At 37.1% G+C, this 15703-nt stretch overlaps 1 protein-coding gene across 2 annotated transcripts; it reads left to right on the top strand.

The window, feature by feature from the left end:
* Positions 1-946: 946 nt before the first annotated feature.
* On the top strand, positions 947-13925 carry LOC110780031 (uncharacterized). Of its 2 annotated transcripts, none has more exons than XM_021984470.2 (10): positions 947-1141; positions 1386-2771; positions 2871-2970; positions 3061-3409; positions 3730-3814; positions 6306-6362; positions 9887-9946; positions 10056-10277; positions 10939-12261; positions 13020-13925. In XM_021984470.2, the coding sequence occupies exons 2-10, from the start codon at positions 1557-1559 to the stop codon at positions 13395-13397; spliced, it is 3789 nt and encodes a 1262-aa protein (XP_021840162.1). In that variant the 5' UTR covers positions 947-1141; positions 1386-1556; the 3' UTR covers positions 13398-13925. The 2 variants fall into 2 exon arrangements, with proteins under 2 accessions (XP_021840162.1, XP_021840156.1); XM_021984464.2 differs by having other exon boundaries at positions 948-1141; positions 13014-13925.
* The last annotated feature ends 1778 nt before the right edge of the window (positions 13926-15703 follow it).

Raw genomic sequence — 15703 nt, 5'->3', positions numbered from 1 at the left:
GTTATTAATTTGTTTAATAGCTAAGATCGTGATTTTACTTGGTTTAAAATGCCAATTGGTACCGTTTTCCACCTTTTGGGCGGAGGAATTTGGAAAATGATGGAATGAAATTTGAATAACCGCAGCCAACCATCTCCGATCAGGCCTGAAAAAGCATCCCCAGCTGTGAAATTTGAATTTGAGGAACAAATTGCGATTAACCAATCCCCTCAAATTGTTTCTGATCCATCCTTAAACGGCTATGCAGTACACAAACTCTTCCCTTCATAGGTGGAAATTAAAGGTGGGCTCTTTTGTCAACCTCAAGCTCTTCCTTAGCAGCCTCAAGCTCTTCCTATGACATCAAGCTTCTCGAACAGTTGCATTAAGTTCAGTTATTACAAAACCATCAGATTAGTTTTCCCGTATAAGATAATGAAGTAAATTCATGAGTCCTGTTTGCTTGCACTTGGGAAGAGAGTTCGTTCCTCAATGGTGGCTGCTGGATTTAGATGTAGTACTGCAGTGACTAATGCACTGACCGATATGTATACCAACAGTAAAATTCAATTCAATCAATTTCTTATTGGATTTGTTGTTTGAGCATTTCAATTTTCTTTTGATTATTACTTCTATTTTTGTTTTAGGTTTAACTTTTAGGTTGATTAATTTGATTAATTAGGTGAACGATTTGTGGAAATCAAATTCTGCAGTTTAAAAGCAGTTTGAGTATTTGGTGCAACTTAGTTTCAAAATAGGTGTATATTGTGCAATAAGTTTATAAATAGGGGTATTCTGTGAATTATAAACACGACTTAACGGAGGACTAACGGAAGGTCGGTTTAGGGGTATTTGGTGCAAACTTGGGAAAAAAATAGGGGTATATTATGTGATTCAAAAGACGCGAGGGTAGTTGATTTTAAACTTCATCCCCGCCTGAACCCGGCCCGACTCCCTTTTGATCATGTCTTTACTGCAATTAATCGTTTACACAAGTACGATCACAGTCACAAGAAGCTTCAAGAAGTATACATACAAGGTGGTCGGCGCGGCTAACTCTCCTCTCCTCTTTGGTCGGCGCGGCAAGGTGGTCGACTGGTCGGCGCGGAAAGGTGATCGGCGGCAACTCGGCATCTCTCATTCTCTCATCCCCCCCTCAAAGGTATAAACTCTACCCATTAATTTCATTGCTTTTGCAAATTTATTTAATTGAAAATTTGAAACATTGAATTAGAATTGTTTGAACAATAGATGAATTCGTGACTAGAATGTTCAATTTTAATGTTAGATAAGTTAGATTTAGTTTAGAATATAATTTATTTGTTGCTTTACAATTTAGGAAGTTAGGGTTTGAAATTTAAATATTTTGTTGCAATTGCTAAATTGAAATCTATGATTTTGAATAGGTTGATTTCGTTGATACAAGATGAAGGGTATAGAACATTTCTGGAAAAACCATATTTCAAAGTCACAAAAATCGCTTTCAAATATGTGCCCTACGAATTAGTAGTTGTAATTTGGATTTGGATTATGATTTTATTATATGCGCCCAAGAATTCCGAACCCTTAAGGAAACAATGCTGGCACCGCCACTGATTGTAATGGAAGAACTTACACTAGAGGGCGAGTCTGAAGACGAGGATGTTGATTTTAATCCATTTCTGAAGGAGAGTCTTTCGGGAGAGGGTTCGTCGAGCTTGAGCTCGGAAGTGGAAGGGTTGGATACTGATGTTATTAATAGTCATGTTGGGAATGTAGTTTCTGCAGATACTCATGGGTCACTGAAGGGGATGGCTGATGTTGCCCATGAGAGGGAAAGTAATGATTTTTGTAAGAGGGGTTCGGTTTTAGTTTTGGGTCTGGAAAAAGATAAGGTTCAAGATAAGGAGAATGAGTTGAATAGTGGAACTGATGCTGTTGAGGATGTTTTAGAGGCAGAGATGAGAATGGTTAGCTTTAGGAACAAACCTGTAATTGATTTGGATGATGAGGAAGCTATTTGTAAACGGACTAGAGCTCGGTATTCTCTCGCCAGTTTTACGCTTGATGAGTTGGAGACATTTCTACAAGAAACTGACGACGAAGAAGATATTCAAAATGTTGACGAGGAAGAAGAGTATAAGAAGTTTCTTGCTGCAGTTTTGAATGGAGGAAATGGGGATCAACAAGGGAATATAGAGGGTAATGGTGATGATGATGACGACGAAGATAATGATGCAGACTTCGAGATTGAAATTGAAGAAGCGCTTGAGAGTGACATTGATGATTGTGTTGTGACGCCTTATACGGATGAGAGGTTTGAAAGAGCTAGTCGGCGTCCTGAGACTAGGCGAAAGGGACAGAAAAGGGCCAATGCCCAAAATAAAAAGAAGGTAGCGCAGCAGGGAAAGATGCCCTTACGTCCACTATTGCCTGTTATCCCCACTACATCTGTTCCCTGTCTTGGCCCTAGATATCATGCATTTGAGACTTCTTCGCAGTTCCCCCAGCGTGATCAAGGTTTTTTAGTGAATGGATTCCAGCCTTATCAGATAGGCCAACTGCATTGCTTAATATATGAACATGTACAGATCCTTGTCCAAGTATATTCACTTTCTGTTCTTGAACCGTCCCGGCAGCATATTGCATCTCAAACTAAGGGCCTACTGGCAGAACTTCTTCACAAACGTGATCTAGTACTAGCCTGGAGAAATGGACCTTACCCCACTTCTTGTTTTCTCCCCTCATGCACTTTCCCGTCTGTTTCGGTTGAAAATAAAGAGGACTCTGGTGTATCACCTAATGATGGTCAGGTACACTTCTTCTTATCTAGTAGCAGTTCAAGGATCGCATCCTTAATTTGTGATAGAATGTTGAAACTGCAATGAAGAGACCTTGGTTGCCTTGTTCAGGACTGTCGATGGTTGCCGGTTGTAGGTGGTTCTGTGCTATCAGTTTTGGATGTTGCACCATTGAAGTTAGTTGGAAGATATATTGATGATGTTTCTAATGGTAAGTTTCGGGTTTAAATAAACCACATAGCCTACCTGATTTTGATTGAATATAATTTGTCTTTTCTTTTGTTATCTCTCCCTTTTCCAGCTGTACGAGAGCATCAAAGGCGCTGTTTGGAAACTACTAATATATATTTGGAAAAACAGCCTCTTTTCCCCCTTCCTATTTGTTCTTCGCCTGAAGTGGATCATAATGTTTCTAAAGGAGACGATCGATCATTAAATACCAGTGAATCACCAAATAATAAAGTGGCTAAAAAGACATTGGCTGCTACCCTTGTTGAAAGTACCAAGAAACAATCCGTCGCCTTGGTCCCCCAACAAATTACAAAACTGGCACATCCCTTTTATTCGTTGTTTAATCCAGCATTGTTTCCTCACAAGCCACCTACCTCTGCTGTTGCTAATCGGGTGCTTTTCACGGGTGCTGAAGATGTGTAAGTCTTTTTTTCTTTTCTTTTTTTTGCTGTTTAGTTAACTTGTCTTGAAATGTTTGTTACCTTTGGGTTGTTTGGTTATTTTATAATTCTCTTGTCATCTACAGTTGTCGAAATTTGTATGTTTTGACTATGTGGTGTCATGGTGATAATTTACCTATTGTTATTTTGACTATCTTCATTTATTATGTTTTCTGCTACAATGTATGCCGAATAGGTAGCATTGAGATCAATGGAACATTGTTACATTGTACTTGATTGTATATACAAGGTGCTTGATATGCGGCTTTCTTCCCCTGGTTTGGGATTTGTAAATGTAGGTTGCTTGCATCGGGAATAATGGAATATAATAATGATTGGAAATCTATTCAACAGCGTTTTTTGCCTTGCAAGTCAGAGCATCAGGTAAGAACTTGTTCTTAACAATTTCTTATTTTGATCTATTGCTGGAGCTTGTGTTCTACATCTTGTGCTATTCTACTTCCTCCGTTCTTTTTATTTGCATCTTTAACTTTCACGCTTTGCCAACTCACAACTTTGACCATTCATATATCTATTATATGTAAGTATAAATTATATAAAAAAGTTATGTTTTGAAAATGTACATGAGTTGAATCTAACAAGACACCTTCTAGGCTTCTAAACATCATGGACGAATTAATTTCTTCTCTTATTTTTTTCTGAGCTCTGTGATTAATAGCAAGGATCATTGTTGGAAATGCCGAGGATCGAGAGCCAATTACTATCAACCTTCATGAGAAAGTGCAAATTTAGGGAGCCGGTAATGATAAACAGCTAAATCTCTCAGCATTGATAGAAGAGGGAGGGGCACTTTAGGTAGTAGCATTATTATTCAGTTATTAGTAGCTTGACGAAGATAGATAGTTGTCTATAGGAGAAGCTATAGGAGATTAGTGAAAGAGAAAGCATGTGAATATTAATGAGAGTTTCCTATTAGTTATTTTTCAGTTTTGGGAGAGAACGAGCCTCTTGAATGCTTGTAACATTCTTCTATTTTTGCTGTATTTTACAGATAATAATCAATTATGTTTCACCCCCCCCCCCCCCCCCCCCCCAATCTTCATGTTTCCTCTCTTAATACTTTTCAAGCTCTTTGAATTAGTAGCAGTCCCGAGTTGCTATGTTTTACCTTACATATAATTCACCAAATATGGTCAAAAGAGAGTATGTGGAATCGTGAATAGCTCAAAAGTCATACAGTTGTAAGTTGTAACTAAAAAAGAACAAAGGAAGTATATGCGTGTCTATTGGTGTGCCTGATTTGCTCTGCGTTTAGATGTGAATTTTACAGGATTCAGTTATTTGTGTTACGGAGTATTAGTTATTACTGTTCTATACTTCCATTTATCCAAATTTCCCATGTAATCATATCATCATATCGTGTTTTAAAAATTTATGTCCAATTTTTTGTGGTATTCAACTATTTAATATCGCATATGGCTTATCTGAATGTATTGTACTGATGCTTTTGGTCATTGAGTACCTAAGTCTTTGTTTGTGTCACATTCTTTTCAGCAGTTTTGACTTTAGAACTTGATATGCGTAAATTTCTATTGAATGTTGAAGTACTTGATTGGTAACCATCAGATTTGGCCAAATTTTCATCATCCTGGCTATACTGTTTGCCACTTGTCTCAAGAGCACATCAAAATAAATCATAGCAACTTTGCTGCCCATATTGAAGCTGGTTGGAAGGATGGGAAACTTAAGCACTTATACTTATGAGACAACCATGTTTAACTTTCTCCCTTCTATCATCTACTTCCCTTCCCTGTTCTTTTTTAAGTACATTTTCTCTCCTATTCTTTTGATACTTTCCTTGATGTAGACTGTCATCTTCGTGAAGGCAAAGATGGCTGACATTTGAATTTTTTGGTTTTCGTGTTTAATTTTTTGAATAAATCTTTTTCTGAATGGGGAGCTGGATATTCTTTGGATGTCAGCGTCCTCTCACCCAATCCGGCACTCCATTATGTTTTAAGCATTTGCACTTTCTGAAGTGAACTGGTTACCATGGTTTGTTATAACAATTTTGGTTGGAGTGGAGTGGGGTTGGTGCGGTATACTGTACATTGCCTATTCTTTTAACTTGGTATTTTAACTGTTATTCATCTCTGTACTGGACTATAACTTGGTATTATAACCTTAGGTATATTTTGTACTTTGAAGTTTGAGCCATATATGTTAATAAAAACTTAATTGGATCTATAGTTCTTTATATAATGTTATAATTAAGTTGTTATGCATCTAGTCTTGAGTTCTTTAGGAATGGAGTTGTTTACTGTGTCTTCTGTGTAAATTTGTGGTGTTCTGTTCTGCTTTTCTGGAGTTTTCTATGAATGATGTACACCATGTTCAATTATAACTTATGTTAGCTTTTTAGAAGACTCTTTCGATGTACTTTCCGACTTCTTACTTGACTGGAATCTTTTTTCATGAAAAACGTATGTATTTCTTCCCTTTTTTTGATTTATTTTCATTTTTATTGCACCATTTGATTTTCACGCTTGTTGTACAACTTTGACCATTAATACGTTCAATTATCTTTTAGTAAAAGATATATAAAAATGAGATATTTTGAATGTGTATATCGAGAGGAATCTAACAACATCCTAGTATCCTACATGACTATATTTTGTTCACGTGTATATTACAAAGAATGGTCAAAGGAGAGTGTGTGAATAGTGTAAAATCCAAATAGTGTATTTTTAAAAAAACAAAAAAACAGAGGAAGTATATGCTATGATCAGCTTACTATCTTGCTTTCTTTACTATTTTATCCTATGTCAAATCTATGCATGAATTTTAATTTTGTTAAGTAGAATTTTTCTAGAATCTATTACTGTCCTTAATGGCATCCTTTTGTATGTCTCAGATTTTTGTAAGAGCAAAAAACCGCTGTTCCGCTAAGGCACCTGATAACCCAATAAAGGTATTCTTTCAATTTCTTCAATGGGATAAAGTGCGTGGTATTCATCTAAATTCTTTGATAGCTGCCCAGCATTGATGTTGGCATCTTGCTTTGATAGAGATGTCTATCAAAGTATTTATCATTGTTTTTCCTTTAATATTTTCAGTCTCTACCACCTCCTCTAGCGATGCATATACATGTGCTAGTTTTACTCCAGCAAAGGTTCTAACCTCTAGCTAATGTTAACTACAACGCTTGAGAAATCCCTAGGTGTGAGGCATACAAAGGTACCTCCTGTAGCATCTGAGAATTTCTCTGGAGTTGGGTTTCTGAGATGCAAGCTCAGTCTGTGCCTGCTTTAAATGTTTAAGCAGTCAATACAATGTTTTGACGCATACTTGAATTATAAATGACAGTCAATATATATTGAAAATTTAACTTGTTGATGAACTTATAATTCGTATGATTGATCCCCTTTATCATTCAAGCCTTAGTCGAACTAGTTAATTATAAGTTAAGATATGAGGTTCATGTTACAAAAAAAGTATGAATCCTTATGTTGGATGCCTTGGGATTTATTGCTTGATTTTCCTGCTTCCCTTTCTCTTCTATGTCGTTGAAGTCTAGTAACCACCCCCCCCCCCCCCCCCCCCCCTGTTTCTCTTAACATCTGGTGTTTGGTGCATTCACTTTTCATCTTTTTCCTGTCTTATAAACAGTTTATGCAGTTTGTATTTCTTTGTTCAACATTTGCATCTTGTCAATATCCTAAGATGACTTTGAACCTTGACGAGTCAAGGGGCATACCGCTACTTGGTTTTTATTTTGTTCTTATGCCAAAATGAGAAAAAAATTTAATGTGGTAGATTAACTGTGATTATGAGGTAGGAAACGGTCTTCCTAGCAGCGGTATTTTTACAGGAGGATGTAATGCATCCTGTAGTTGGTAGACCAGGATCTGCATCTAAGATTCTAAGGTTAATGCCTCTTGCTGTAGGGATCCTGGTGTAGAGGGTCTAGAGTCGAGATGCTATGGATCTCTAAAAACTTTTGACTCGATTGTTTTACTATAAGTTCGAATTATTGGTCATGAATCTTTAACTGCTATCTAGTTTCTAGTGTCTATAAGATAAATTGGAAAGAGTGGGGTTACTGGTGTCCCAAGGACACTTTAAGTAAAACTTAGAGCCCTCATTCAGGAAAACATTATTATGGATAATAGCAGGAGATCAGGCTTTGTTATGGTGTTGGTGACTGACATCTCGTGACCTTTGTTTTTGTGGAGGGGGCTTTGTGAGTAGGAGAGATGACCACTCCTTATGGAATTTGCACCTTAGGGTTCCTATTTATCTAGACTTGTAATTGATGCGGTTCGTCTTCTATCAAGTACTGGCATAGACTGAGACTGTTTTGCAAGGAAGAGATCAGGCAGCTGTTTTTATGATACGGTAAAGTCCTGGCGTTAGATCTATGATATTAGGACAACACAAATCTATGTCAACACAAGCAAAAATGGACGTGAGTGAAATTTTGAGCTACAATGAAGAAACAGAGAAGACAGGGAGAGAAAGAAAGGGCAAGGTATGAAGAATTAATATCGACAACGTTCACATAATTCAGATATTAATTGATGGATATAGTGACAAACATCTCTGGTCTTGGAGTATTGGACTTTTGGTGGGTCATAAGAAACAACCTCGAACTCGGTTTTATATTTTGTAACTGTGTTTTTTGGAGATGTGTGAACTCAAGCTCTAGTGTGTTGATGGTACTTTTCATAGTGGTTTGACTTTTTGAAGAAATTAAAGGAACATGCAAGTATTGCATTGTTAGTCCTAAATGTAAGGAAAATGCAAGCACCTTTTCCTAGCCAATTTCTTTTGATCCAAAATATAAGCCATTTCTTATTTCACCAACCAATGCAATATTTAATGTCACTTCGTAGTCAACTTATGACGTCAAATACTGTGTTAAATGCCATTTTACATTATCAGGAGAATCTTCAACTAATTTAACCAAAATATAAGATATGGGATAATTTTAACCATTACGGGATAGCTACTGAACAGTGAACACTATATTAAAACAACCTATCGGTCGCAACATTAAATAGTGGTTATGTTAATAACTTAAGATGGCATCGGTATTGTTTTGCAATAGCTGTCTCCTCATACTTATGAGGTAACGTTTTCGTTTTACCCCATCACAGTTTGCTATCTTTGTTTTGTTGTTATGTGTATGTTGAAGACATTTTAATAGACTGTAGATGTCAGGAATTGTTGCGGTGGCTTGGGAAGGTCTATAATTAGACTAAGGAAGAGGATAGTTTGGGTTTAGAAAATGTGGTATTTGAAAATGTTCCCTTCAAGAGAAGAGGGGGTTTGTAAGGATTTCTCGTGAACAAAATCTCTCACATAAAGTGATCTGTGGGTAGATATGGGTAAAGCCTAATGTATTCAGTGTAAAGAGTAAATGCATTACTTATGCAAGTTATGGAATCTTAAATTGCTGTAGTTAATAGATATGGGATTTAGTTGAACAGATTTGGTGATAGAAAATTTGGAGAGAATGTGGCTCATTGAAATTTTAACCTTAAACTACCTGAGTATGAAGATAAAGGTTCAAACTTCAAAGTGTGGGATTACAATGGTATTGGAACATGTATTATTCTATGCTGCATGTACTTCGTTAAAAGTGTCAAATTTGGCTACATGCGAAGATGTTAGATCTAGAACTTCAGAAATTTTCTTGGTTTTGCTTGAAAACTAAGTGTTCATACGTATTTTGAAACTTGATAGTGTAAGATATGTGAGATGGATAACTTTTTTTCTCTTTAGCCCTATGCCTCTTATCTCTGGCGGGTCGAGTCCGTATTGCCGTGGAGCAACAGCTGCGTTTGAGGAGACATAAAAAGTCTGGTTTACATGGATTCAATTTTTTTTTTTGCCAGACACTTGGTTTTTATGCTTCACCATTCTTTCGTTGGCTAGCGTGCTGGACTAATGGCATTTAAAGGATAAGTTGTACAGGAGGCGTTAGAAAGATACATAACATGTATCATAAATTATTTTTGTAATAACTAAATGGTGTTTTTTTTTAGGATATTTGCTCAAGGGCATTATAAGCTTAGTGACTGAGCTACCTCCTGAAACAGCTTCTAGTGCCGAGAAACTGGGAAGAGTTCTTTTGAATTTTTTCCGGTTCACTGTGATTGGTGTATTTCATTAGAGCAAAGCAAGTTTTCCTTTTCTGTTTCAGTGGAGTCAAATGATTCTCCTGGCTTCTTGTAGATTTTCTCCCATAAATATGTTTCCTAATTAAATCATTTGGACATATCTGGTAGTTGTAATATGGCCTAATTTTTTCTCTTATATTTTTTTGGGGAAGATATAAGGCGGTATTTGTTCTAAGAAAGTGCCAGTGTCCTGGTGTTCCTCGTCCACCTTGTACTTAGTTATTTCAGTTATAAATTTCTATTTGAATAAGACCGATAACTTTTTTTTTTTTTTTTGGTTTTTTGTTTTTTCTGGCTTGGCTTCTTTCAGAATGTAAGAAAGATGAAAACATCTCCACTCACAGATGAGGAGAAAGCTCGTATTCAGGAGGTAATTTTATATTATTGGACTTCACTTTGTGTATTTCAATTACCCAATAATGATTTTCGATTGATTACTGGGTGTTGCATTCTATTACTTGCACTTTAAAATAAACTAGGGACTCAAAGCATTCAAACTTGACTGGGTATCAGTTTGGAGAACTATGGTACCCTATAGGGATCCAAATCTGCTCCCTCGACAGTGGCGCATTGCTATTGGAACCCAGAAATCATACAAAGCTGATTCAGCTAAGAAGGAGAAACATAGAGTATATGAGTCAAACAGGAGAAGAAGCAAAATGGCAGTTGTGGATTACTTTCAGACTGGATCTGAAAAGGAGGTACCTTTCATATCACCATTGTGCTTGCTCTAGATATATGCGCAAAAATATGCAGAGGTAGGTTTACATACTTCTAGGGAGATTGGGTGAGAGAGAAAGAACAGGAGGTCCCCCATGCATATTGCACTTTCTTTGAGACCTATTTAACCGCTTAATGAATGAGATTGTGGCAAAAGGTGATGTCAGCTCTTAATTTCACCCTTCACCATCGATTATGGAAGTCATTTTCGATTACTTTTAAGTTGCTCATGTCAGTTCACAGAAAGATGTTCGTATTATAGTTGTTGCAGGCATTGCAGCTAATGTGTTGAATAAGTGCTCCTGATGTAGAAGATTTCGACTTTAAGCTTGGATTCCATTCGGTTGATTCTTATGAAGTCATTTTTCTTGTAAAATGTTGGTTTTAGAAGTCTGGTTGGAATTTTCATGATTAATCGGTTTGGTGCAGTGTGCAAATTTTTGGCTTGCATTTTCTTTGTCAAAATTGTCATTAACATGATGAATTTTGTTGTTCCCAAAACGAAAGTGGAGAGGATTTCATGGACTTGATTCGCTGGGATTTGTCATTTGTATAAGTAAATAGTTTGGTGCAGTGTGCATGTTTGGTTTGTATCTTTTGTATAAACATGTCTTTAACATGATGGATTTTCTGGTTTGCCAGAATGAAAGTGGGGAGGACTGCGTGGAAAATGATAATGAAGCATATGTTCACGAAGCTTTTTTGGCCGACTGGAGACCCACTCCTACTGGAGTGGTTCAGAACGGGATAGATAATCAACGGAATCAAGCATCTCAATCTGGCAAAGTTCATGCCCAAAAGGTCTCAGCTGCTACAGAAGATTCCCATCTAGTGCATTGCAAATCTGTGCATCCTCACACGTCTAGCTTTCCTCCGCCTATACCAATTTCAGAAACATTTGGCGAATCAGTATTTCGGTCCCAGAGGGCTGGAAAGCCTAATTTAGTAAAATTAGCACCAGAGTTACCCCATGTCAAACTTCCTCCAGCAGTCCGTGTTATATCTCAGGCTTCGCTCAGAAGTTCCCACCTTGGAAGCTCAGGTGAGGTTGGTGGTGTTAACTGCTCTGCAGATTTAGTAAAACATATGCAAGACAAATCTATGATATCAAATCCCAATTCTTTAAGCGTGACGAATGAACTCTTGAAGAATGGATACAGTCTTACTAAAGAAAGAGGCGCAAACTTGGATCCTCAGATGCACCCTTTACTGTTTCGAACCATTGAAGAGGGGAATTTACCATGCTACCCTGTTAATAGTCCTATGAGGATTCCTACTTTTAGTTTCTTTCCACCTACTCTACTTCAAGTTCCCGATGCTGGCTTAAAATCTTCGAGCTCTAAAAAAGAAACTGCCCCACCATCTTCTAGTCTAGATTTTCATCCCTTGTTACAGAGAGCAAAGGAATTCCATGCCAACTCCTTAGATACTGGCTGTGTGCTGAATACTGATCTGGAACTCTCTAGGGATCAATTTGTGGAAGATATTGTTTATGATGCTGGTGCAACTGCAGCAGCTCAAACCAGTCCCAGTGCTGATGCAAATGATTTGGACTTGAATATCCACCCGAGCTCTGCATCTAAAAGGAGAAAAGTTTCAAGTCAACAAGGGGCTGAAATAAATCCATCAGTTGATGGATCAAGAGTTGTTGAGAGTGTGAAAGAGACAAGTAGTGATTTTTCTGAATTTGCTGAGCTTCAGCCTACTGCAGATCTTGTTGCTAAGAGGCATACGGCGGAGATACCTAATCCTGAAAAGTCTGTTGCAGTGTCGCATAAGCTTGTTAGTAGTAATGATGACGTTGGTATTCAACCTCTCTTAGAAGTAGTAATGGAACAGGAAGAATTGAGTGATTCTGATGAAGAATGGGAGGATATAGAGTTCGAGTGTGAAGAAATGGCGGATTCTGATGGAGAAAAGGAATCAGACGCTGTACAAGTTGTCGACGCCGACGCCTTTCATAAGGTGATATTTTTACTTCTTACCTGAAAAAAGCATCTGTGTCATTGGTGTGTTGTTCATTTCTTTTGTTTTAGTTAGCTGTCAATCCATAGGGTCTGTCACAGACTCGCAGGGCTTACTTGAGCAACCTGCTATTATGGAGTTAATTAATTGCAGAAAAATATTCGTCATCCCAACTCTTGGTATATGGGGATTTTACTGAATAACTTGGCAACCATTTTCTGTAGTTGATTGATTCATTCTGAAGGGGGTTTGGGTTAGTTTAGGTGATCCAAAAGCATTACCTGATGTTAGTTTAGAAAATGTGATGACTCTTTTCTAACATCCTGGAATAGCATGATTGTCATTAGGAATCACCTACAAACACCCTCTAAACTTTAAATAAGATTACTTAGATAAAGCACGACGACAGATTATTTTTCCATATGCTTAGTTTGCCTTCAACATATCTAAACTTAGGTGATGTTTGGTTGACATGAAAAACATAGGAAGTATGATTTCCTAGGAAGTGAAAGATTAGAGTATTGTTTGGTTGACAAAAACATGGGAAGTCACACTTCCTACAAAATAGAGGAAGTTGCTTACCTACATTCCTTTAGGTAAGTGAAACTTCCTATGAGAATTTACTTCCCATGTTTAACCAAACAATATCACCCACTTCCTAGGAAATGCTTATACGTGGGAAAAGCTTCTTCCTATTCCAAAAATCTGTTTTGGTTGCAGTTGTATTGAGTACATTTTGGTTGTTGAATCAGGAGCAGGTAGATGATGCTGCATTGGTCACCGCTACCCACGCTCAGCTTTTGAAATCACTTGCGTCTGAACAGACTCAGACTCAGAGAAAAGGAAGAACTCCTAGGAAAGGGGCAGGGAAAGGGAAAGGCCACACAAAGGGTTCATGGTTAAGTTTGAATTCTCATCATAAACCACTTTCAAGAATCAAGAGGACAATAAGTCCCAACCGTGATTGTAGCAAGGAAATTTCGAGCTCAAAAGATGTGTCTTGTTCAACTGAACCGAAAACTGGAATTTCTGAGAAAGATTCCGTCTCTTCTCCATCAAGGAGGACTAGAAAGCATGCCTCTAAAAGCTCATCATCTCCTTTGGAAGTAAACTCCAACTCCAGTTGTGTAAATTAATATTCAACAACAGAAACTGGGTTGCTTATGTTGTCGGTTTTATCATGAAAACAGTTGCTGGAACCGAAATGCCTATGAAATTGACACACAGTGGAGGCTGAGATGCACAAGTCTGTGGAGTTGAGGTATTCCTTCCTGATATAGCTTGTAAACTTCATGGTTCTAAGCACCCAGTATGGCCCCACATAACCTCATGGGGGTATATTGAGGGGTTTTTTATTGCCTCGTAAACTTCATGGTCGTTTTTCGAGATGGTTCTAAGCACCCAGTATGGCCCCACAAAACCTCATGGGGGTATATTGAGGGGTTTTTTATTGCCTCGTAAACTTCATGGTCGTTTTTCGAGATGGTTTTAAGTACCCAGTATGGCCCCACAAAACCCCATGGGGTATAGTGAAGGGTTTTTGATTGCCTTGTAAACATCATGTTTACTCGTGCATGCACCTCTCCGAAAATGCAATTGTACATAATGTATATTTATTATAATGTTATACTTCTCATTCTTTTATGATGATGTGCATTCTTAAAGAGTGTTTGTGTACATATACAGCTCATCTAGATGTGTTTTTAAAAGTTGAAAAATGATGATGGCTTCTCCCGTAAAACAAATGACATTGCTCTTGTTGAGTGCCACTAGGAGTCGGTTGAAGACTTTCCTAAAAATTGGCGGATCTTGAACTGGTTTTACTAGGGTAATTAGTAGGAGAATTAAACAATAATTTTTTTTTCCAATCAATATATAAATTTATAAAAATACACATGAAATTTTTTGTCCTAGGGTGTAGGGCCCACCCAGACCATAACGAAGAATCGCCACTAGTAACACTACACCTCTTTAACATGTTAAAATCAACAAGTCCTTAAACTTGGGGAAGAAGTCATTAATATTATACTACACCTCTCACAAATGCTTATTTATGTTTGTTTGGTTTGGTCTCGTACGTACTAATCATAAATTTATGCAGATTATTAATTTTGGTTACATCTTTTGATTTTATTCCTAATGTCCACCGTTGATCAAACTACCGCATTCATCGCAGAAAACCATACAAATGATAACATAATTGAAATTCTGATTTTTTTTTTCAACCCAAAGAAAAAGGAGATACGAGAGTTCCACATATAAATTCCAACATGTAATAATCATCCTCTACTCTTCCGAGTTGAGTTTGATTAGGTGGATTTTGAGTCAGGTCGACAAACACAAGCTCAGTCTCAGAGTCCAATTCATCATCAGAAGTTCGTATGTCCCCCGAAAGATGATTAATAAACCCAAATCGAGTCTAAACAATTTTTTCCAAGAATCCGACTTACCATATTGCTCTAACTTCCAAACAACCACGTGGGGATTAGCATCCAGCTTTTCCGGAAAAAATTCCAAAATGCAAATACTTGTGTCGTCTTGAAAGATATCAATGAATCCTCCATTAAAATAACCATGATTATTATTATTATTATTATTATTATTATCATAATTCAAAATAATCGGCATCCACTCGAAAATTTCTTGAACTGGATCAAATTTAGCCATAAATAAGTTTTGACGTTTAATGAAGAAACAAAAATGCAATGTCTCATTGATTATAACCACCTTCTTCCTTCCCCAAATTATATATTCTCCATTAGTAACATCAAGGGAATTAAAAGCACTAGCATCTAACTCTCTCCATATATTATTCCTCATTGAGTACACAAGTATTCTTAGGCTTTGTTTTGGTATTCCTCCAACTATTAACAAAATCTTGTAGTCATTTATAGAAGGAACGAAGCCAAACCATGCCATATTTCTAACCTCTCTACAATGAAAGTATTTGGTTTTAGGGTATGGGAATGATATTTCCTTGGTTTCTTTGGTGAGGGGGTTACAAAGGTAGATAAGTTTTTTGTAATTAGAGTACGTGCATATAAGGCCATGACATGATCCAATTATGCCACATGGATTTGTTTCTGTGTCGAGGAAAGAAGGGTTTACTTCTAATACAGTCGGATTTAAGTTTAAGTTGTCGTCCCTTTTACCAAAAGATACAGACTTAAGCAGCCTGTTATTAAAATTATAGAGCAAGGTGAAGGGCAGATTGTTTGAGTTTAATGTATTGGACTTGATGAAATTAGGGTTTGAGAATAGGGAATTCCATGATTTGGATACTAATTTAAATCTTACGAATGATTTTGTCGGTAGTCGAAGTAAGATCTCGAGTGTTAGCTCTTGCGGTAATTAAGCATCCATCAATATGATCATAATTTGCTGCAAACTTCCATCTTCCCCTTTCAATGACTTTTGCCTCCGCCATATTTTTACTAGGGTT

The sequence above is a fragment of the Spinacia oleracea genome, chromosome 3 (assembly GCF_020520425.1).
Source record: "Spinacia oleracea cultivar Varoflay chromosome 3, BTI_SOV_V1, whole genome shotgun sequence".
Taxonomy (NCBI): Eukaryota; Viridiplantae; Streptophyta; class Magnoliopsida; order Caryophyllales; family Amaranthaceae; genus Spinacia; species Spinacia oleracea.
This window is presented reverse-complemented; position numbering and strand designations above follow the sequence as displayed.